At 51.5% G+C, this 21,501-nt stretch overlaps 1 protein-coding gene across 1 annotated transcript in view; it reads right to left on the bottom strand.

Annotated features, from left to right (window-relative positions):
• Window positions 1-327: 327 nt before the first annotated feature.
• GPR107 (G protein-coupled receptor 107) overlaps window positions 328-21,501 on the bottom strand; it is a 202,503-nt gene continuing 181,329 nt past the window's right edge. The window contains exon 18 of the mRNA XM_069237052.1: window positions 328-3,825. Coding sequence (XP_069093153.1) covers window positions 3,729-3,825 — 97 coding nt within the window. The 3' untranslated portion in view covers window positions 328-3,728. The remainder of the gene's footprint in view (window positions 3,826-21,501) is intronic.

The following is a 21,501-nucleotide window of genomic DNA, read 5'->3' as shown; positions in this document are numbered from 1 at the left end:
ATGCACATGCCTACAAAATGTTCGGATTCCCTGTGACTATTTTTTTTCCCTACTGCTTACCTGTGTCCCCTGAGGAGCCATGCGCCTGTATTATTCCAGGACTTCAGAAGCAACAGTCGACAAATGCAGGAAACTGCCAAATACAAAGGTTTACAGTCAGAAGTAAAGGACAGGAGACCCCCCCTGCTGACCGCTAGAGCTCCACCCCCGATTCTTGCCTGGCATTAGAGCATCACCCTGGAGCCTGTGCTACACCTAACTTCAATGCCCGGTGTCCTAATCCGCCAGGCACATAACAGACAAGAGCAATCCATCCCAGAGACCTAGTCCATTTATATCATCTTTATTACCGCACCCTTCGTATAGATAAGTATCACTGCAAGAAAATATTTTATTCAAGTCCCTTATACTGATCATTCTCCTGGTCTTCACATCTTCTGCTGACCTTCCTTTTAGCTTATAAATACAAAACTGTATGGAGCCATTTATATCTCAGTCTTGGATGAAAATGATAACTATTTACAGATATACAAACATCATACAACAGAAAATCCTGCTCCGCGGCACGCCCGTTCTCCTTGGTTTGGGAGTGAAGTGTACACGCATGCTTGGAGGCCACCATGATTCTACTGGGGTGAGCGGGAGTCCGGCTGAGAAGACAGTGCAATGTTATTGCTTCAAAGTCCAGGACTACAAGCTGTGAGTGAGAGGCTTGGATTGAGAATTAGTCGTCTTCTGTCATGATCCCGGTCCATGATACAGCATTAATGCCCCGGCCAGCCTCAGACTCTTCAATGCAGGTTTTGCCATCTCCAAGTACTTCACTTTGAGGCCAGGTTCAGTGTCTGGTTCATGCTGCTGGTGGATGGAAGTTCAGAAACCTATGAAGGAATCCGGGGGTCAGATGGGGCTTGCAGTGGACTCGAAGACCATGGAGCTGTGAGGGCAATGATGGCTACAGAACTCAACATGCCACTGGTCTGGGAGCAAGGGGCCATGTCAGAGGTGAGGGAAAGGGTGCCTTTGGCCTCTTCTTCTGCCCAAGATGGACCTACCCTGCAGTAGTGTGGCTTCACACCAGCAAGTCAATATGGTTACACATCACCCACATACAACCGGACACCATGTGCACCTCACCTCTTCCACACTACGAGCAAAAATATACACAAGAGGTCTCCGCTCTCCTGAAGATATCTTTCCTCTCACAAGGTCACGAATCAAGTGCAGAGTATTGCCACATAGTCCCTAAAATGTCAATCTATCCACCAGGTACATTTTTATACAAAAAGCTATGTACAAATAAACAAGTAGAAGTGTTTATATCCCAACAAAGAGTCTGTGTCCAGCCATTACGCAGTACAAACCTAACTTTTCTCAAAATAAGGATTGGGAAACTCACAGAAGCAAACCAAGTCCAACATACAGAGACATACAACGTCAAACACAGTCAGGCACTTCGAGAGGTACTTATCGGGCACTTCCCTGTAGTCAGAATGCTGAAATGTACCTTGTGGAACATCTAAAAGGTTCTATTCAGCACACCAGAATAAGGGATCAGACCTGGCACCAACACTAAAAAGATAGGACATATGTATGCAGTTGGCACAGTGTGACTACGACACAAAACGACTGACTGCCAAAGCAAAGCAAATACGGAGAGAGGGAATTGGTTAAAAAATGTACAGATGGTCACATGCAAGATGATGGCCCTATCCCTGTAGGACTAGATCTTACCCTACACTTGCAATATCACTACTGTGTGCCTGATTCCTGCAATATCCATTGTGTGCGCCCTACCGGCCTTGTGCAATACCAGTCATGCATGGTCTACATGTGCCATGCCGGCCTTGTGCACCAGGCCAATGCAATGCCAGTCATGCAGTCTACACGTCATACTGGCCTCATGCACCAGACCGATGCAATACCAGTCATGCATGGTCTCATGTACAGTACCAGCCTCGTGCACCAGGCCGATGCAATACCAGTCATGCATAGTCTACAAATACAGTAATGTTGTTGTGCGCCCTAACACCCCAATAACCGTCTCCTGGGCTCTACCCCACAAGTATTTGCCTTATGTACTGTAACCACAAAGATGCTATTCAGTCCCACCCCTGCAGCTTCCGCCTCATGCACTGCAACCTTAAGCCTCTGCCTTGTATGCTCCACCCCTGCCTTGTACGCTCCACCCCTGCAGCCCACTACTGCACTCCATTACCGCAGCCTCTGCCTTGTACGCTCCACTACTGCAGCCTATGCCTTATGCGCTCCACCCCTGCAGCCTCTGCCTTGTACGCTCCACCCCTGCAGCCTCTGCCTTGTACGCTCCACCCCTGCAGCCTCTGTTTCGTGCGCTCCAGCCATGCAGCCTCGGTGTTGCGTGATCAACTACTGCAGCCTCTGCCTTGCACGCTCCACCCCTGCACAGCTGCCGCCTCAGGCGCTCTGCCCCTGTACAGCCTCTGCCTTGTGGGCTCCACCCCTGCAGCCTCTGCATGGTGTAGACCACCCTTGCAATCTCTGCAGCACAGCATCTCACACATGCATGCGCACACACACAACTTCAGCATTTACCTTATTCTCGGTGCCACTGCACCTAGCTACAAAACACTACCTCTCTGTCACCGCTAGACGAACCTTACATCAGTATTTGGCTTCTAACCAAAACATATGCATCTTACTTATGCAGACTCCTCCAGCATCAGAGTTATAAACAATATACACCGTGAGGAGCCCGCTTCAATTACACCCCCACAACACTACCTTTTCCCAAAAAGCCTCAGCATCTGCCTCAAGCACACAATACTCCAGAGGCTACGCCAGTGCTATCTGCCCAACGTACAGTATATTTGAGTACCAACTTGAGGACTTGGCCACCTACTATAGACTACTTCAGTCTCTGTTTTGTACTACATGCCAGTTGGTCCAATGCAGGTAGTGCATTAGTTTCTGCCCCACACACACTATACTTCAGAGGCACATGCCCCATGCAGGAAATCATCCCTGCCTTACGCATGCTGCAGCCCAGAATCTACCACTCAGATCTCCAACATACCTGTACCAGGGGCTCTTTCTAGCCTACTGCTTGCTCACTCTCCACCACAGTGCTAGGGGCTCGCCTTCTCCGCCCCCACCTCCAGCCTTGGCACAGGGTATGCCACCCTCTCAAGACTCCTTCGTGATCCTTCCAGGAACCGTCGCCCTCTCTTAAAACAGAGTGTGTTTACATCCCTGGAGCAGGCTGAAGAGGGTGCTTGAGCGTGAAATGAGAACTTAAGGAAGGCAAGAACAAGCTGCTGGCCTCAGCCCCAATGCAAGGAGTGTGAACTGCAGAGGGTGGCCCTATACCCATGCACTCTGTGTTTACAGGAAATATACAGTAAAAAAAAAAAAAAAAATGAGCCCAGCACTTGAATAACATATTCCATAGCAGAAGGAATGGCCCAAGGCACCTTATACCCAACTCCAACCCCAACATGCCTCACCCCAAAACAGATGTGAGGTGCCTCAGCCCACACATTAGGGAAAAGGGGCTATGGGTGTGTGCGCCCAGGAACGCCAAAATTAAATAAAGTCTCTAAAATCCAGAAAAGTTCCAGGCTGCGGCCAAGAAGCCATGGCACCCTCACGGAGGGGCGCGCCACACAATGTCCTTATGGCCAGCTCATATAGAGGTATTAATAAATTAAACGTTTGTGCGAAAGCGCCGCTGCCAGCTGGCGTTCCCATCATGCCGTGCTCTCCCAGCTGGCACGTGGCTCCACCGAGCCGTTCACCACCTTCTTCACCTTCTTGACGCCCTCCATCGCGCCCGAAGTCGTCACCCTGGAAGCAGAAAGGTAAGAGTTAAGCGGGGAAAGACCTAGACGCAGGACAAGGTAACAGTTGGCCCAGGAATGATCACACACAAAGCAAAAAAAAAAAAAGAAAATGCCAAATGTGGATTACAAGTGATCCTTTTCCTCACAAACTGACTTTATGTACGCTCCAAACAAGCGTGAAATGCCTTCTGGGAAGCCACGTTCTGCCTTGTGTACTGTAAGTAAAATGTTACTTCCCTGTCACAACTGTTTGCAGATTGTCATGTTGTACATCACATGCTGTGCACTAATCTACCATTCCAGTGTAGAGCGAGAATATTGCATGTTGGTCACTTGAAAAGTTAACTTTCCATTTCAAGACGGACTCTTGACCACCAGATACACACAATGCCTCACAGAATCCACCTTAGATTGGTCCACCCCCCCTCCCCAAACTGGAATGGTGCGCCTGCTTGGGTCTGTGGCATAAGGTATGAAATGCTTAGTAAACCCAACTCTCAACCAGCTACTTTCCATCGACAGGGAAGGTGGACAGCACGACAAAGAAAGTAAGAAAGTGAAAGCGAATGAGAAGGCCACACTCCATATGGAGTAACCTATAGAGAACTTGAATGTAGTGGTTACGACAGAAGACCGCAGATTCCAGGTGGGCACCCGGGGGTCTTGGTTGTTTAACACTTTAAAAGCCTCCTATAAAGGCTTTAATGACTGGGAGTTTCTAAACAGAAAGGGCCTGTCTGTTCTCCACTTAAGTATCCTTCTGAGCTGGTCTGCAAAGTTGTTGTCCATCCCTGTGACATACTCTGCCACCAGGTAAATGTGGTGGTGGATCGCCCACTTCCATATTGTCTGAACGAGCTGACAACTGCAACAGTGTCCCCCCGTTTCTGTAAAAAATACACAGCTGTCATGCTGACAAAGACAACCTTGTGAGACAGATGATGAAGAAATGCTTTCAGGGCCATAATGTCTGCCTGGAGCTTGAGGTAACTGATATGTAGGGATTGGTGACTGAGATCCCAGAGGACCTGTATTGTGAGGTCTTGAAGGTGAGCGCCCCAACCCATCCGTGATGCGTCTGTGGTCAGAATGGCCTGAGGCACAAGGTCCGGAAAAGGCAGCCCTTACAACAGGTGGTGGTCCACCATTGCAGAGAGCAGTGAGCATGGTGGTCTTACAACACTAGATCATCCAGGTGACCCTGTGACTGAGACCACTGACGTGACAGACCTGCTGTAAGGGACGCATATTGAGTCTGGCACGAGGAACAATAGCAATGCAGGATGCAATGACTAACATGCGCATGATAGTCCTGACTGTGTAGGAGCGATTCTCCTGAAACTGGGGGAGAAGCGAGTGAAAACTGTTAATGCGGGCCGGGTTGGGGTATGTTAGCCTCAACTCTGCATTGAGAATCGCTCCTAGATAGGGCTGTAGCTGAAAAGGTTGTAGATGAGATTTGACAAAGTTGATTGTGAATCCCAGCGTGTGAAGCAGGTCCACTATCATTCGAGTGTGATATTGGCACTGTTGCCGTGGGCTGGCTTTGATGAGCCAGTTGCCTGGGTAAGGGAACATGTGTATGTTTTGCCTTTTGAGATTTGTGGCAACTACTGCTAAGCACTTTGTGAAGACTCTGGGAGCAGTTGTGACTCTGAGTGGCAGGATTCTGAACTGGTAATGTTTGCCTGCAACCACGAATCTTAGGTATTTTCAGTGTGCAGGGTGGACAGGGATATAAAAGAAGGCGTCCTTTAGATCTAGGGCTGTGAAAGTCACCTTGTTGTAGAAGCTGAATAATGTCTTGAAGATTAACCATGTGAAAGTGCTCTGGGAAAAATGTGGTGGCTTAATAGTCTGAGGTCCAAAATAGGCCTGAGAGACCTGTCTTTTTTGGGGAATGAGAAAGTATAGGGAATTTACTCCTGGACGTAGAACAGCGGGCGGTGGTGCTCCTACCTCTGCCTTATTTGTTATTGCCTCTATAGGCTCCCCGGAAGAAACCCCTAGAATACGAGGCTGAAGGCTAGCTGGGCTGGGAAGTAGACACGTCTGAGGTTGTATATTTATAACCACCTCTGAATGTGGAGTGATGAAAATTGCCCATTTGTGAGGGGGACTTGAGAGCACCCATGGCTTTTGCGGTGTCTTTTTTCAGCTTCTCAAAGGTGAAATTCACTTAAGGGCCGAAAAGATGCTCCTTGTTAAAGGGCATGTTGAGCACTGCCTGCTGGACCTCTAGTTTGAACCCAGAGCATCAAAGCCATGTGTGTCTCCTTATTAACACACTAGTGTTAATACTGCGTGCAGCTGTGCCTGCTGCATCTAGGGCACAGCGGATGGAATTATTTCTGATTGTAGGCCCCTCTGCAATAATCTGCTGTCCTCTTTTTCAGTGCTCATTTGGAAGAAACTGGAGGAGATCCTCCATCTCATTCCAGTGAGCCTAGTCATATCTCACTAGCAAGGCCTGTGAATTGGCACTGCGTCAATGATTGGCTGCCTGGGCAGCCACACCCTTTTGCTGGCGGCATCCGGCTTTTTATTCTCTATCTGGAGGAGGAGAGTCCCCTGTGGCCTGACTACTGCCCCTTTTCAGTGCAGTTGCGACCACTATGGGGCCTGCAGGGACCTGGAACGTGATGTATATAGCGGGTCAGTGGAAGAAGAATTATATTTCTTATCTACTCTGGGTGATAACCCTGGAGCAGACAGGCTAAATAAAAATGTTGTCTGCGTGATGAAGCACGCTAGGGAGCATGGGGAGAAACTCTGTGTGTGGTTGTAAGGGTATCAAACAGGAAGTCCTGTTCAATTGGGTCCCTAAGGAGATCAGCATTAGGGAAGGCGGCTGCACAAGCTACTACTTGTTGATAGGACAGGCTATCCTCTGGTGGGGAGGGTCATGCGGGGTACAAATCTGGGTTGTTGGTCAACATGGGATCAGGGTCGTACGTGTCCCACGGATCGTGGCCCTGCTGTGCCCCACCCAAATCATCCACAGTGTGTACAGGGTATCCCTGAGTTGTAAAGTCTCCTGCAGTAGGTGAGGAAGGTGAATGCGGGGGCAGGAGGTGGAGGAGAAGCAGTGGGTGGAGGAGGTGGAGGAGGAAAAGGTGGAGATAGGCTTGGTAGGTCTGGAGGAAGCCTCGTCTTTGGTAACTTTCTTTGGAGGTGGAAAAGTGTACAAAGCCTCTCTGTAGGATAATTTATTGTCGGAAAGTACAGGAGGGAAGCAATAATGCACTCTGTATCCTCCTGGATTTATAAGGCAGCGCTGTTGAGCATCCATGATGTCCAAAATGGGTTCCACAGGTGAAGACAAAGCTGAAGACTGCCTGGAATCCTTCTGCTCCGAAGATCTTGTCTCTGTGGTTTTCAGCACCAAAGTTTTCGGTTGGTGCACTTTGTTTGGCACCGAGGTGGTAGCTGTTCGGGTCGGTACCAAAGCACTTAGAGCCAAAGTTTGGACCAAAGTGTCTCGGACCGATGTGCCAGAGGTGAAAGATGGTGTTTTGGTCTTTGTGATTTTCGAAGCGGAGCCGGAGGGCTGGGCAGCCAAAATAGTTTTTCTAATCCAACCATGGCCTGGTGGCAAGGGCTGTCCAGCGACATCTAGAAGGGGCTTTTTAAGAGTCAGTGTGGGCAGAAGGGGCCACAGTACTCATGGGTTGTGCAGATGTTACCTTGTGGCTTTTGATGTCTGGGCCCTGGATGGAGAAGACCTCCTCTTGTTCCAACTCCTCCTGGGTGTTTCTCTTCCCAAAGATGCCCGGGGTGTCATATGGACTCCTGTGCGCCATCTCCAAACAACAAGCTCTTCAGTCCCGAAGGGTCTTCTTCGACCAGAAGTATTTGCAGTCATCGCAGATATCTTCTTGGTGATCAGGCGAGAGGCACAAGGTTACACACCAGATCCTGATCGGTGTCTAGGAATTTTAAACAGCACAGAGGACAGAAACGAAATGGCACCCGTTCCATCAGCTCAGCATACTCTTCTGTGCCGCGTGGTGAGGTAGCACCGAAACAGGTGCCGTCAGTGCCCCGACCACCGAGAGGAGACGAACACGAAGATGGAAACACACGGTCAAACAATACCGTCAATAAGGAGAAGATAGAAGGAAAAATGTCAAACCTGAGAGAGTCGAAAGACGGAGCGAAGACACACGTCAGACCCCGACGGCAGAGAGAAAACAATCTAACAAAGGAGTCTATGTCCAAGTGCAGTATGACTTTTTTGAGTCATGGGGCTGAGTGGTGACTCCTCAGTTTCTTCAAAGAAAAATAACTTGCAACAGTCCGGATCGAACATTAGATGGCAGGAGTACGCAGAGCATGTGTATCTAGAGCCACACACACCACTGAATAAGGATTTCAGGAATATATGTTGGTGGTCACTATAGATGACTGTTGCTCTGGAACAGTCTCCCAGACGGAAGGATCCACTTCCATTCTATCAATTGCCCTTTCGGCTGTGATTTGTGAATCTGTGCCTCCCAATTACCATGGTGTCTTCCCAAGACATCAACACCTGACCACTTGAACTGCACTGGCACCAAGAAAGTGTTCTGGAGTGGACATCCAAAATGCTGGTTGGCGTGTTGAATCAGGGCACCTAACTAACTTCATCCAACCAAGGTCCAGCAATTCCTCCAGTTACCAAAGTGAGTCAAGGTTTCTACATGATGTTGTGTCACCGCTGAGAGATTCTTTCTCAAACATGGCTTCTCTGGTCCTGTACACAGTTTCTTATAATGTAAGAGGACACGTGACTCAGTACTTCATATCTCTGCACACATCGGCTCAGTCAAAATAACCCACCCATATACAAACATAATTCCCAAACATCAAACGTCTGTTCAGCATGGGTAGCACATATAACAGTGCATAATTCTGTATAAATCATAGGTGACGGACACCACCACATCTACACGCTATGCCAGCTACAGGTTCACATCACTCCACAGAACTACAAGCTCCCCTAAAAACTCTAGAGGACAGAAGCTTCATACACACACCCTTCCAGCTATGCTTCCAACTAATCCTACACAACGTAGGCATGACCATTGTTCAATCTATTGGTAAAGTATGGTGGCTCTGGCCTGCAACGGTTTCAGAAGGCAGCACAACAGAAGTAGCAACATACTATACAACTGTCAAGTAACAACAACTGTTTACCACCGACTCCCACCAAACTAGTCCATGGGTCAAGCTCTCCTACAGCGGCCACTGAACATGAAGTTGGAAGACAACCAAGATCATTTACCACCAGCCTATATCAAATAGTCATAGACCCAGGACCAACAAAAACTCTGTTGTGCTTAGAAAGGAGCCCGATGGTGACATTCAATGGCTACCATCCAGGACGTGAGTGGAACTGTAAAGATACACTGCTGTGCCCCATCAGAGGCCATCACCACCACTCACATTCATCCTATCAATTAGATATGTTTGTCAGCTGTGATGCAACAACTCTGCAGTCAAAGACTCCACTGATGCAGACAGATTTATCCTGCGCTCCAGAACATGGAGGCTCCATCAGGAATAGCAGGGGCAATGCACCAAGACCCCACACACCTCCATGGTTCAGATGTGGCCGAGCCGCATCACATGAGACTCAAAAGCACATGTGCTGTGAGCTCTGCATAACAGACCACATGGATCAGAAAATGGACCTCCATGAGAGTACTGCGCCCACGTCCTCCTCAGTCAGGGTTCAGTGAGCTAAATCACATAAGACACCAGAAGGAGTCACGCAGGCCCTCATCAACAGCAGGTTGGACTAAGTGAACACACTACGTAGGAATAACCGCACGCCTCCTGAAGAGACCACAAACAATACAAAACTCAGCAGCAAGATTAATCTGCGACGTCCCCAGACAGACCCACAACGCAGTTTAAGAAGCTACAGTGACTCCTGATCCAGAAGAAATGCCGTACAAAGCCCTGCACAATAAAGGACCAGAATACATCAATAAACATATGACATTCCACCAACCAACCAGACACCTGCGATACGCCTCCCTCTTCCTTGCAGCCACCCCCCCCCCCCGGATCTTCTGAAGCAACAGCGGAGGACACTCCTCCTCTCACCTGGCAGCCGAGGCCTGGAACAACCTTCCCCTACACCCAAGGACCACCTCTTCACTCCAGGAAGGGGCTCAAGACCTGGCTGTTCGACTGAGAAGAACACCAACAAAGCAGCTAGAAAGCCAAGCAACTCGAGACCCTCGTGGATGATTTGCCACGCTTTACGAGACCTGATTGGGCGCTGAGCTGTAACAGACCCCACTGGGTTGACGGTATGATATGCTCTGGAACATAGAACCGTCGTCATGAGAAGTACGAAGGTGGCACCTAAAATGCATAATTTTAGGGTTCAGATGGTGAGCTTTCTCACAATGAATGTCGACCAACGTAAGGTAAACAGCTCTGAATGAAAATGTTGGGGAACTGTGGCTCATGGTATATGGGATGAAGTACTCTCTGGTGTACATCAGAAGAATACTGCGAATCGCCTGGGAGTTCGTGAACATATAGAGGTCACGCAGGCCAAAGCAGCTTTTATTTATAAAGTCATGAAACTCCATGGTGACTTTCAATATCCTCTTAATGTAAGACGGAGCGTACATTACTCTTTAAAACACATGGTTACAATATCACCTTACTAACAAACCATTTAAAACCTTGGTGTCTTGCTCTTTCATGTTCATCGCAGATAAGAATAAAACCAGAATTTGTACTGCAAAATTAAACACACCAAAACGCATCCAGTATTTTTTGCTAAAAGATATTAGGACCAGATAACTAAGTCAACAGTACGGCTCCGATTGTGTTGAAACATGCAGAGATTCTAGCTTTGCTGCAATGAGCTACAGTGCAGAAGAAAATTAAACATGTTATAATCTTGTTTCTGCTGATCGCTTGTCAGTTTAGAAAAACATTAGAAGGAGGAAAAGAGTTCCCGTTTTGATTCATTAAACCATAGGTGTCATATTGCTCTGTGACCTGGCTTTTGCCTTGGCTGCTGACAATGGCGGAAGCCATTGTGACCGTAGAACTCAACTGTAATAACCTATTACGGTTGCCTCTAATAAGGAAACTAGAGATAGACTTTTAGACAGGGACTGCTTGCTCCTAAATATTACAGAGTTGATACCTAATCTCCAAAGATGCTTCAATCAAGTCAGATCAGCTGCGGATGAGACACAGATGATGGAAAGTGTTAATATTTTATAAGTACACCTATTTCTGGACAAGCAGGAGGTTTGATCAGAAACAGTGGAAAGAGGACAGTGGCTGAATTCTTCTGTTACACCCTATTTCTGAAGGCTATCAGAAGGAATTTAAAGGGGGGGTGGCGGGGTACCTTTGGTTCTACAACCCAACAGTAATTAATAACCAACATTGAAACGGTTAACCTATATAAATGTCCCTGAATAAACACTGTAAAAACAATTTAGGGACCCATGTCAGCGATCCAGTTCCTGTTTAGATTTCACGTTTTACTTAAGCTTGCATTTCCTAGGAGTGTTTGCTTTTTCCAGGATGTTGTGTTTCTGTATTTTTTGTTCATGCAGCATATTACTCATGCATAGTGCGTTCTGTGAACTGTGTCGTCTGTAGGTGTCTGTGCAAGCTCAGGTTGTGGGTGTTTATAACGGCCAGGGGCTGAGAGCAGTACGAGGTGTTTATGGAGTCTGTTAGTGGGCCAAAAGGGAGTCCTGAAAAACACACTCATCCAAGCACTAGCTGCTGGCGCAGGGCGCACAGAGTAATGGTCACATGTGCCAATCAGAGCTGTGATTCTATGTGAAAGCGTGTGACAGAGGTACACAGCCGTCGAAATATTGACAACAGCTCCAAAAAAAGAAAAGCAGTGCTTACAAGTGAGTGTGTGCAGAGGTTGCTGGAGATGCAAGTAATAACATATACAGCAGAGTGAAAAGAATGTGCCAAGGAGGAAGGACAGGAGGTGTGATATGCAGATGGAGAATTTCAGAAAGATATGGGGAGAAAAGGAAGTGTGTGTCTAACAAAGACCCCAGAGGAAAGTGGTGTGAAGAGAAGATAGTCACAAAATAATTCTTGTTGCTTATTTATCTGATACTGCTAACAATCACTGCCAATAGATCTGACTTGATTCAGGTGCATGTCTGTTAGATCTCTGGATGCAACAAGAGGAAGCTCGCCGAGACAGACGCATACTGGTTGGGTGGAGCGCTAAGGGTTGCCCAAGACTTTTGTTTACATGTTTTAAGCAACGCTCCTAATTAGTAAGGCCACGCCTCTTGGAAAGGAGTCAGTTATGCTTCTTAGGCCACGCCCCTTTTAGAGACCGCCTCTGACCCTCCCACCACCAACCACCACACCTAAAGCCCTGGATATCAGGCCAGTGTTTGCAAAGCATCTGCTGGGACATCACCCCTCCCTCCCACAATACGGCATCATCTCTTCCTATGAGCACACCTCAGCTAGATGGTACCAAGAAGCAAACCCTGAGCCAGATGCCTGGCTCTAGTTCAGGCTCAGCTTGAGGTCCTCTTGGAACCTCGAGCCCAAAGCGAGCCAATGTGGCCTGTAAAAGCAGACTGTGCAACATGGGGAAACAGGTTTTAATCCTGGTCTCCACACATCAGCCTATGAATACCAGCAAATGTGTGTCACAAAAATAATGTGTAACAGTCTGTGTCTATCATGAAGCACTTATGTCGTTGGACAAAATTGGCGGTGTGAAAAACTCGCAAAAATAAAATGTGGATTGTGCTTGTCACCCATGCTCTAATCTCATCCTCCAAGAACTAAGGAAAAAACATTAACCTTTGATGACAGAAAGAGATGCATATCTACTGGCTGAATCGCATAATGTGAAACAGAAAAATATGGGATCAATCGCGGCTTCTCTGGTCATCCAAGCACATATTTTATTTCACCAGGCCTCATTTTTGTTCATAGTCACATATGAGAGCACCTACAAATATGTGAGTTTGGAGAGTGCGCTGTACGAAGACCTCTTTGCGTTTATTAATCTACAATGTTGCTCCATTTATAATAAGAATCTAGGCTACATGCAGGGTATGTAAGAAGCTGGCTCTGTATATACTCTATCAAAATGAGATATAGTCTGCACAGAGTCCAGGGGTTCCCCAGAGGTTTGACAGTTGCAATAATAGAGAATACTTATGCTCTACTTGTGGTAGTGTGGTCGAGCACTTCGGCTTAACAGAGATAGTGCAAAGCATTTGTTGTACACACACAGCCAACAAATGAGGCACACACTCAATGACTAACCTCAGGCCAATGTTTTTATGTATCAAAAATATACTTTGTTACTTTATTTCTAGAACCAAAAAGATCTTGTTGCAGGTAAGTAGAGTTTCAAGAAATGTATCACTTTCATGTATCAAAAGCACTTTGTTTAGAATTCACAGATAAAACAGGTAAGTAATACTTTTAAGTTTCAAAAATGGACACTGCAATTTCTCACAGAAAGCAATGCAGTCCTAGGGGAGTAAAAGTAACAACACAATTCACAGGTAAGTACTTGACTTAGATCCCAGGTGAGTAGAGAGCTCAATGGACGTTGCTTGGGTTCCCAAAGGTCAGGGGGGCTGCAGGTGCAGGAGTACGTTTAGACATCGGGAAATCTTCACCGGAGCCGGTCGCAGTCAGCGAGGCCCTCTGGATTTAGGGTGCAGGTGTTGTCGTGTTGGTCAGCAGGTGTTTTCAGACACAGCAGGCTGAAAGCCATGCAGGAACTTCGCGAACAACAGGGCACCTTCCATGTGGCACAGCTTATTACTGGCATCATGGCTCCTCCGTGTTCAGGCACGGACAGAGAAACATGGTGGTCACCAGGGCACCTTCAATGTGGCACAGCTTGTAACCGGCATGGCTTCACGTTCAGACACAGACTGCGAAGCACATGGAAAGAAGGTGGACCCCAGGACACTTTCAATGCAGCACTGCTTATGACTGGCATCATGGCTCCTCCGTGTTCAGGCACAGACAGAGGCACATGGTGGGCACCGGAGCGCCTCCCTCCAATGTGGCACAGTTTATGCCTGTCATCATGCTTCCTCCGTTGTCAGGCGCAGACTTGGAGGCACATTGTGGGCACCAGAGTACTTTCTAAATGGCACAGCTTATAATTGGTATCATGGCTCCTCCAAGTCAGACACCAACTGAAGCATGTGGGAACACGGTGGGCACCAGAGAGACTTCAATGTGTCACAGCTCATGACTGGCATATCTCCTTCGTGCTCAAGACAGTCTGAAAGGCACATGGTGGACAACAGGGCACCTTCAACGTGGCACAGCTTAGGAAAGGCATCATGTCTCCTCCGTGTTGACACCGTCTGGGGCACCTGAAAAGATGGTTGGCACCACAGCACCTTCAATGCAGTACAGCACATGAATGGTACAGCTCCTCTGTGTTCAGACTGAGAGACACGTAGGGATATGGTGGGTACCACAGCACCTGCAACGCTGCACAGATTATGACTGGCATCATGGTTCCTCCTTGTTCAGACAGACAGAGCCACACTGTGGTCACCACAGCACCTTCAATGCAGCCAATGTTATGACTGGCACAGCCCTTCCATGCTCAGAGACCAAGAGGCATATGATGGGCACTAGAACGCTTTCAATATGGCACAGTTTACTATTGGCATCATGGAGCCTCTGTCTTCAGAGACAGAGGGAGATGGTGGGCACCAGAGTGCCTTAAATGGGCACAACTTATGAATGGCCTGGCACGTGGGAACATGGTGAGCACCAGGCCATCTTCAATGCCACGCAGCTGGACTGGCATCAGGGCTCCTTCGTGTTCAGACAGAGCCACATGGAAACATTGTGTACACCAGAGCACCTGCAATGTGGTATATTTTATTACTGGCATGAGTCATCCATGGCATCACCTGTGCTCTTGTGGCGAACTGCCTCCCTTCACCCGTGACTCCAGAACCTTTCACTGTGGCTGGCACAACCCCCTCCCGGTGCGAGACTCGAACCTGTGGCTTCTTTGTGGAAACTTAGTGCCCTTGTCTTCTTTGTAGATGCTAAGAGCCGGTGTCTTCTTCATGTAAACATAGAACTTGTGTCTTCTTTGTGGGAGCTTAGATTCTGCATCTTTCTCAGGGGAGCTTAGAGCCTGCCTCTTTGTGGGCACAGAGAACCTATGTCTCCTTCAAGGGAGGCAAGATCCCTTGTATTCGTTGTAGGCACTAAGAAAGCGTGTCTTCACAGGAGCTTAGAAACATGTGTCTTGGTGAGCTCACAGAACCCATGTCTTCTTCATGGGAACCTACAACATTTGTCTTCTTAGTGGGAGCTTAGAACCCAAGTCTTGGTGGAAGCAAACAACAAGTGTTTTCTTCATGGGAGGTTAGATCCCTTGTCTTCTTTGTAGGCGCTAAGAACCTGCATCTTCCTCAGGGGAGCTTGGAAGCTGTGCCATGGTGGGGGCATAGAACTTGTGTCTTCTTCATGGGAACCTAGAACCTACCTGTGTCTTCTTAGTGGGAGCTTAGAACCTGTGTCTTAGTGGGGGCAAAGAACTTGTGTTTTCTTCTTGGGAGGTTAGATCCCTTGTCTTCTTTGTAGGCATCAAGAAGCTGCGTCTTCTTCACGGGAGATGAGAACCTGTGCCTTGGTGGGCGCATAGCAGCTGTGTCTTCTTCATGGGAACCTACAACCTGATTCTCTTCTTAGTGGGAGCTTAGAACCTGAGTCTTGGTGGAGGCAAACAACTTGCGATTTTTTCATGGAAGGTTAGATCCCTTGTATTCTTTGTGGGCGCTAAGAACCCGCTTCTTCCTCAGGGGAGCTTAGAACCTGTGTCTTGGGGGGTGCAAATAACTTGTGTCTTCTTCATGGGAGGTTAGATGGGGGACTGTGCAGTGGTGTCTGACTGTAGGAAGGTGTTAACGTTTGCCAAATGTTTTCAATAATTTGCATGAATAGTGCTGTCTCTCTGTAAAGCGCTTTGAGTACACTTTCTATATAGTGCTTGCCTGTAGACTGCTGCGGTTCCCAGGGTGTTTCCAATAGTTTGCTTCAGCTGAGGTGTGATGCCCGGTGGGTGGGCTGCCACCCTCCCTTCAAGGAGGTAGCCTAGCTGGTCTAGGCACCACTGCCTTACCCCTCCCCACACCACCTGTCTATGCACTGCAGCCCTGCTTGTGCACATAGAGACAGTGCACCCCCGGACAGAGACACATGCACTCACTTGCAAACCCTTCCCTTATGTGCCCCCAATGCCCAAACAATGCCCACAGGGGGATCCTTCTGAGACCACTACGGTAGATTAGGGAAACAGCACTCAGTGGGGGGTTGTGGGCTTGGCAGAGCTTCTTCGGGGGTCTCACCATGTGTTATGGGCTCTGATGTGGCACACCAACACGGGTGCCTTGGCACGAACTCAACCCACCAGGCACGTTCTAAGGCCTGGGCAAAGTGGGCTCTGGCCCCAGGCTTTCAGGGGCCCCCGATAGAGCCAACTCTATTCAGCAGACAGTCCTGCCGTGGTGACCTGGAATCATTCTTACACGGGATTGTTTTAAATACCGTTTTCTTTTAATGTATATGATGTGTGAGAGTGTATTACAGACATTTTGTGGAAAAATGTGGTGGTTATGTTTCAAGGAACATCCATAAAAAGTTAATTTTGATCAAAACAGAACCTCACACATGAGAAATGGGGGTGTCACAGAGATTATTTGCAGTTATAGGAGCAAGCTGCCGCCGTGTTACAATAGTGAAAACACACGTCACTACCCCTAAATATCAGATGGAAACACATCTAGAGTTTGGACCAGTGCAGTGTCATTGACATGGCCAAAGAGGGCAGGAAAGAGCTGAAAATGGATCATAAATTCAAATTTGTTCCGAACGGTGGGCCCCAAAATAGCCTTGCCTCGGCCCCCGAAATCCTTAATATGTCCCTAACGCCCCAACCCCCTTCCTAGCCGCGCCACCCCTGTTTAATGCCAAGCCTGCCCGGGCAGCCCTCAAGTGACGGGGTCTTTGGAGCAGAAAATGGAAAAGGAGGCCCTGGCGGCGAGACACACACCTGATGTGATTGGGGTCACAGAGAGCGGTGACCCCGAACCGAGGAAGGACAACACTGCCCTCCCTCCCCCGCCCCCTTTCAGCCCCACACTCCTGGGTTAAAGTCACAGAGGGAGTGATCTCTGGGATTGGGGTCACACAGAGAGGTGACCCCAGAACCGAGGAAGGACAGCACTCCCCTCCCTCCCCACACTCCTGGGTTAATCTCACAGCGGGTGTGATCTCTGGCACATGGACCAGGGCGGGGGGTGTCTGAAGCCAGCACATTCCCTGCCCCCCCCCCCTCCTCTCTCTGCACGGCAGCCTACGGAGTCTGGCAAAGGGCCCAGGAATGGCACCTCCAGGCAGAGGGATCTAGGCTGCCGGCTGGTGGGGGCGGGGGGAAGGGGGGGGCTCTGCAATGGCACCAGCAGGCTCCAGATAGAGGGGTCCAGGCCGTCAACAGAGGGGCTCCTTCACCTGCAGGCTCCAGATAGAGGGGTCCAGGCTGTCAGCAGAGGGGCTCCTGCACCTGCAGGCTTCAGATAGAGGGGTCCAGGCTGTCAGCAGGGGGGCTCCGGCACCTGCAGGCTTCAGATAGAGGGGTCCAGGCTGTCAGCAGGGGAGCTTCAGATAGAGGGGTCTAGGCTGTCAGCAGGGGGCCTCTGGCACCTGCAGGCTTCAGAAAGAGGGGTCCAGGCCGTCAACAGGGGGGCTCCTGCACCTGCAGGCTCCAGATAGAGGGGTCCAGGCTGTCAGCAGGGGAACTTCAGATAGAGGGGTCCAGGCCGTCAGGAGGGGGCCTCTGGCACCTGCAAGCTTCAGATAGAGGGGTCCAGGCTGTCAGCAGGGGGGCTCCGGCACCTGCAGGCTTCAGATAGAGGGGTCTAGGCTGACCGCAGGGGAACTTCAGATAGAGGGGTCCAGGCCGTCAGCAGGGGGCCTCTGGCACCTGCAAGCTTCAGATAGAGGGATCCAGGCTGTCAGCAGGGGAGCTTCATATAGAGGGGTCCAGGCTGTCAGCAGGAGGGCTCTGGCACCTGCAGGCTTCAGATAGAGGGGTCCAGGCTGTCAGCAGGGGGGCTCTGGCACCTGCAGGCTCCAGATAGAGGGGTCCAGGCTGTCAGCAGGGGGGCTCTGGCACCTGCAGGCTCCAGATAGAGGGGTCCAGGCTGTCAGCAGAGGGCCTCTGGCACCTGCAGGCTTCAGATAGAGGGGTCCAGGCTGTCAGCAGGGGGGCTCCGGCACCTGCAGGCTCCAGATAGAGGGGTCCAGGCTGTCAGCAGGGGGCCTCTGGCACCTGCAAGCTTCAGATAGAGGGGTCTAGGCTGTCAGCAGGGGACCTTCAGATAGAGGGGTCCAGGATGTCAGCAGGGGGGCTCTGGCACCTACAGGCTCCAGATAGAGGGGTCCAGGCTTTCAGCAGGGGGGCTCCGGCACCTGCAGGCTCCAGATAGAGGGGTCTAGGCTGTCACCAGGGGGGCTCCGGCACCTGCAGACTCCAGATAGTGGGGTCTAGGCTGTCAGCAGGGGAGCTACAGATAGAGGGGTCCAGGCTGTCAGCAGGGGGGCTCTGGCACCTACAGACTCCAGATAGAGGGGTCCAGGCTTTCAGTAGGGGGGCTACGGCACCTGCAGGCTCCAGATAGAGGGGTCTAGGCTGTCAGCAGGGGGGGCTACGGCACCTGCAGGCTTCAGATAGAGGGGTCCAGGCTGTCAGCAAGGGGCTTCAGATAGAGGGGTCCAGGCTGTCAACAGGGGGGCTCTGGCACTTGCAGGCTCCAGATAGAGGGGTCCAGGCTGTCACCAGGGGGGCTCCGGCACCTGCAGACTCCAGATAGTGGGGTCTAGGCTGTCAGCAGGGGAGCTTCAGATAGAGGGGTCCAGGCTGTCAGCAGGGGGGCTCTGGCACCTACAGGCTCCAGATAGAGGGGTCCAGGCTTTCAGCAGGGGGGCTTCGGCACCTACAGGCTCCAGATAGAGGGGTCTAGGCTGTCAGCAGGGGGGGCTACGGCACCTGCAGGCTTCAGATAGAGGGGTCTAGGCTGTCAGCAGGGGAGCTTCAGATAGAGGGGTCCAGGCTGTCAGCAGGGGGGCTCCTGCACCTGCAGGCTCCAGATAGAGGGGTCCAGGCTGTCAGCAGGGGGGCTCCGGCACCTGCAGGCTTCAGATAGAGGGGTCTAGGCTGTCAGAAGGGGAACTTCAGATAGAGGGGTCCAGGCCATCAGCAGGGGGGCTCCTGCACCTGCAGGCTCCAGATAGAGGGGTCCAGGCAGTCAGCAGGGGGCCTCTGGCACCTGCAGGCTTCAGATAGAGGGGTCCAGGCTGTCAGCAGGGGAGCTTCATATAGAGGGGTCCAGGCTGTCAGCAGGGGGGCTCCGGCACCTGCAGGCTTCAGATAGAGGGGTCCAGGCTGTCAGCAGGGGGGCTCTGGCACCTGCAGGCTCCAGATAGAGGGGTCCAGGCTGTCAGCAGGGGGCCTCTGGCACCTGCAGGCTCCAGATAGAGGGGTCCAGGCTGTCAGCAGGGGGGCTCCGGCACCTGCAGGCTCCAAATAGAGGGGTCTAGGCTGTCAGCAGGGGGGGCTACGGCACCTGCAGCCTTCAGACAGAGGGGTCCAGGCTGTCAGCAGGGGGCTTCAGATAGAGGGGTCCAGGCTGTCAACAGGGGGGCTCTGGCACTTGCAGGCTCCAGATAGAGGGGTCCAGGCTGTCACCAGGGGGGGCTCCGGCACCTGCAGACTCCAGATAGTGGGGTCTAGGCTGTCAACAGGGGAGCTTCAGATAGAGGGGTCCAGGCTGTCAGCAAGGGGGCTCTGGCACCTACAGGCTCCAGATAAAGGGGTCCAGGCTTTCACCAGGGGGGCTCCGGCACCTGCAGACTCCAGATAGTGGGGTCTAGGCGGTCAGCAGGGGAGCTTCAGATAGAGAGGTCCAGGCTGTCAGCAGGGGGGCTCTGGCACCTACAGGCTCCAGATAGAGGGGTCCAGGCTTTCACCAGGGGGGCTCCGGCACCTACAGGCTCCAGATAGAGGGGTCTAGGCTCTCAGCAGGGGGGGCTACGGCACCTGCAGGCTTCAGATAGAGGGATCCAGGCTGTCAGCAGGGGGGCTCCGGCACCTGCAGGCTTCAGATAGAGGGGTCTAGGCTGTCAGCAGGGGAACTTCAGATAGAGGGGTCCAGGCCGTCAGCAGGGGGGCTCCTGCACCTGCAGGCTCCAGATAGAGGGGTCCAGGCTGTCAGCAGGGGGCCTCTGGCACCTGCAGGCTTCAGATAGAGGGGTCCAGGCTGTCAGCAGGGGAGCTTCATATAGAGGGGTCCAGGCTGTCAGCAGGGGGGCTCCGGCACCTGCAGGCTTCAGATAGAGGGGTCCAGGCTGTCAGCAGGGGGGCTCTGGCACCTGCAGGCTCCAGATAGAGGGGTCCAGGCTGTCAGCAGAGGGCCTCTGGCACCTGCAGGCTTCAGATAGAGGGGTCCAGGCTGTCAGCAGGGGGGCTCCGGCACCTGCAGGCTCAGATAGAGGGATCCAGGCTGTCAGCAGGGGGCCTCTGCACCTGCAAGCTTCAGATAGAGGGGTCCAGGCTGCCAGCAGGGGGGCTTCAGATAGAGGGGTCTAGGCTGTCAGCAGGGGGGCTCTGGCACCTCCAGGCTCCAGATAGAGGGGTCTAGGCTGTCAGCAGGGGGGGCTACGGCACCTGCAGGCTTCAGACAGAGGGGTCCAGGCTGTCAGCAGGGGGCTTCAGATAGAGGGGTCCAGGCTGTCAACAGGGGGGCTCTGGCACTTGCAGGCTCCAGATAGAGGGGTCCAGGCTGTCACCAGGGGGGCTCCGGCACCTGCAGACTCCAGATAGTGGGGTCAAGGCTGTCAGCAGGGGAGCTTCAGATAGAGGGGTCCAGGCTGTCAGCAGGGGGGCTCTGGCACCTACAGGCTCCAGATAGAGGGGTCCAGGCTTTCACCAGGGGGGCTCCGGCACCTGCAGACTCCAGATAGTGGGGTCTAGGCTGTCAGCAGGGGAGCTTCAGATAGAGGGGTCCAGGCTGTCAGCAGGGGGGCTCTGTCACCTACAGGCTCCAGATAGAGGGGTCCAGGCTTTCAGCAGGGGGGCTTCGGCACCTGCAGGCTCCAGATAGAGGGGTCTAGGCTGTCAGCAGGGGGGGCTACGGCCCTGCAGGCTTCAGATAGAGGGGTCCAGGCTGTCAGCAGGGGGCTTCAGATAGAGGGGTCCAGGCTCTCAGCAGGGGGGCTCCAGCACCTGCAGGCTCCAGATAGAGGGTTCCAGGCTGTCAGTAGGGGGGGCTCCGGCACCTGCAGGCTCCAGATAGAAGGGTCTAGGCTGTCAGCAGGGGAGCTTCAGATAGCGGGGTCCAGGCTATCAGCAGGGGGGCTTCAGATAGAGGGGTCCAGGCTGTCAGCAGGGGGGCTCCAGCACCTGCAGGCTCCAGACAGAGGGGTCCAGGCTGTCAGCAGGGGGGGGGCTCCGGCACCTGCAGGCTCCAGATAGAGGGGTCCAGGCTGTCAGCAGGGGGGGCTCCGGCACCTGCAGGCTCCAGATAGAGGGGTCTAGGCTGTCAGCAGGGGAGCTTCAGATAGAGGGGTCCAGGCTGTCAGCAGGGGGGCTTCAGATAGAGGG

The sequence above is a fragment of the Pleurodeles waltl genome, chromosome 6, assembly GCF_031143425.1.
Source record: "Pleurodeles waltl isolate 20211129_DDA chromosome 6, aPleWal1.hap1.20221129, whole genome shotgun sequence".
Classification (NCBI taxonomy): Eukaryota; Metazoa; Chordata; class Amphibia; order Caudata; family Salamandridae; genus Pleurodeles; species Pleurodeles waltl.
Note: the sequence above shows the minus strand (reverse complement) of the source record. Positions and strands in the feature narration are given on the sequence as shown.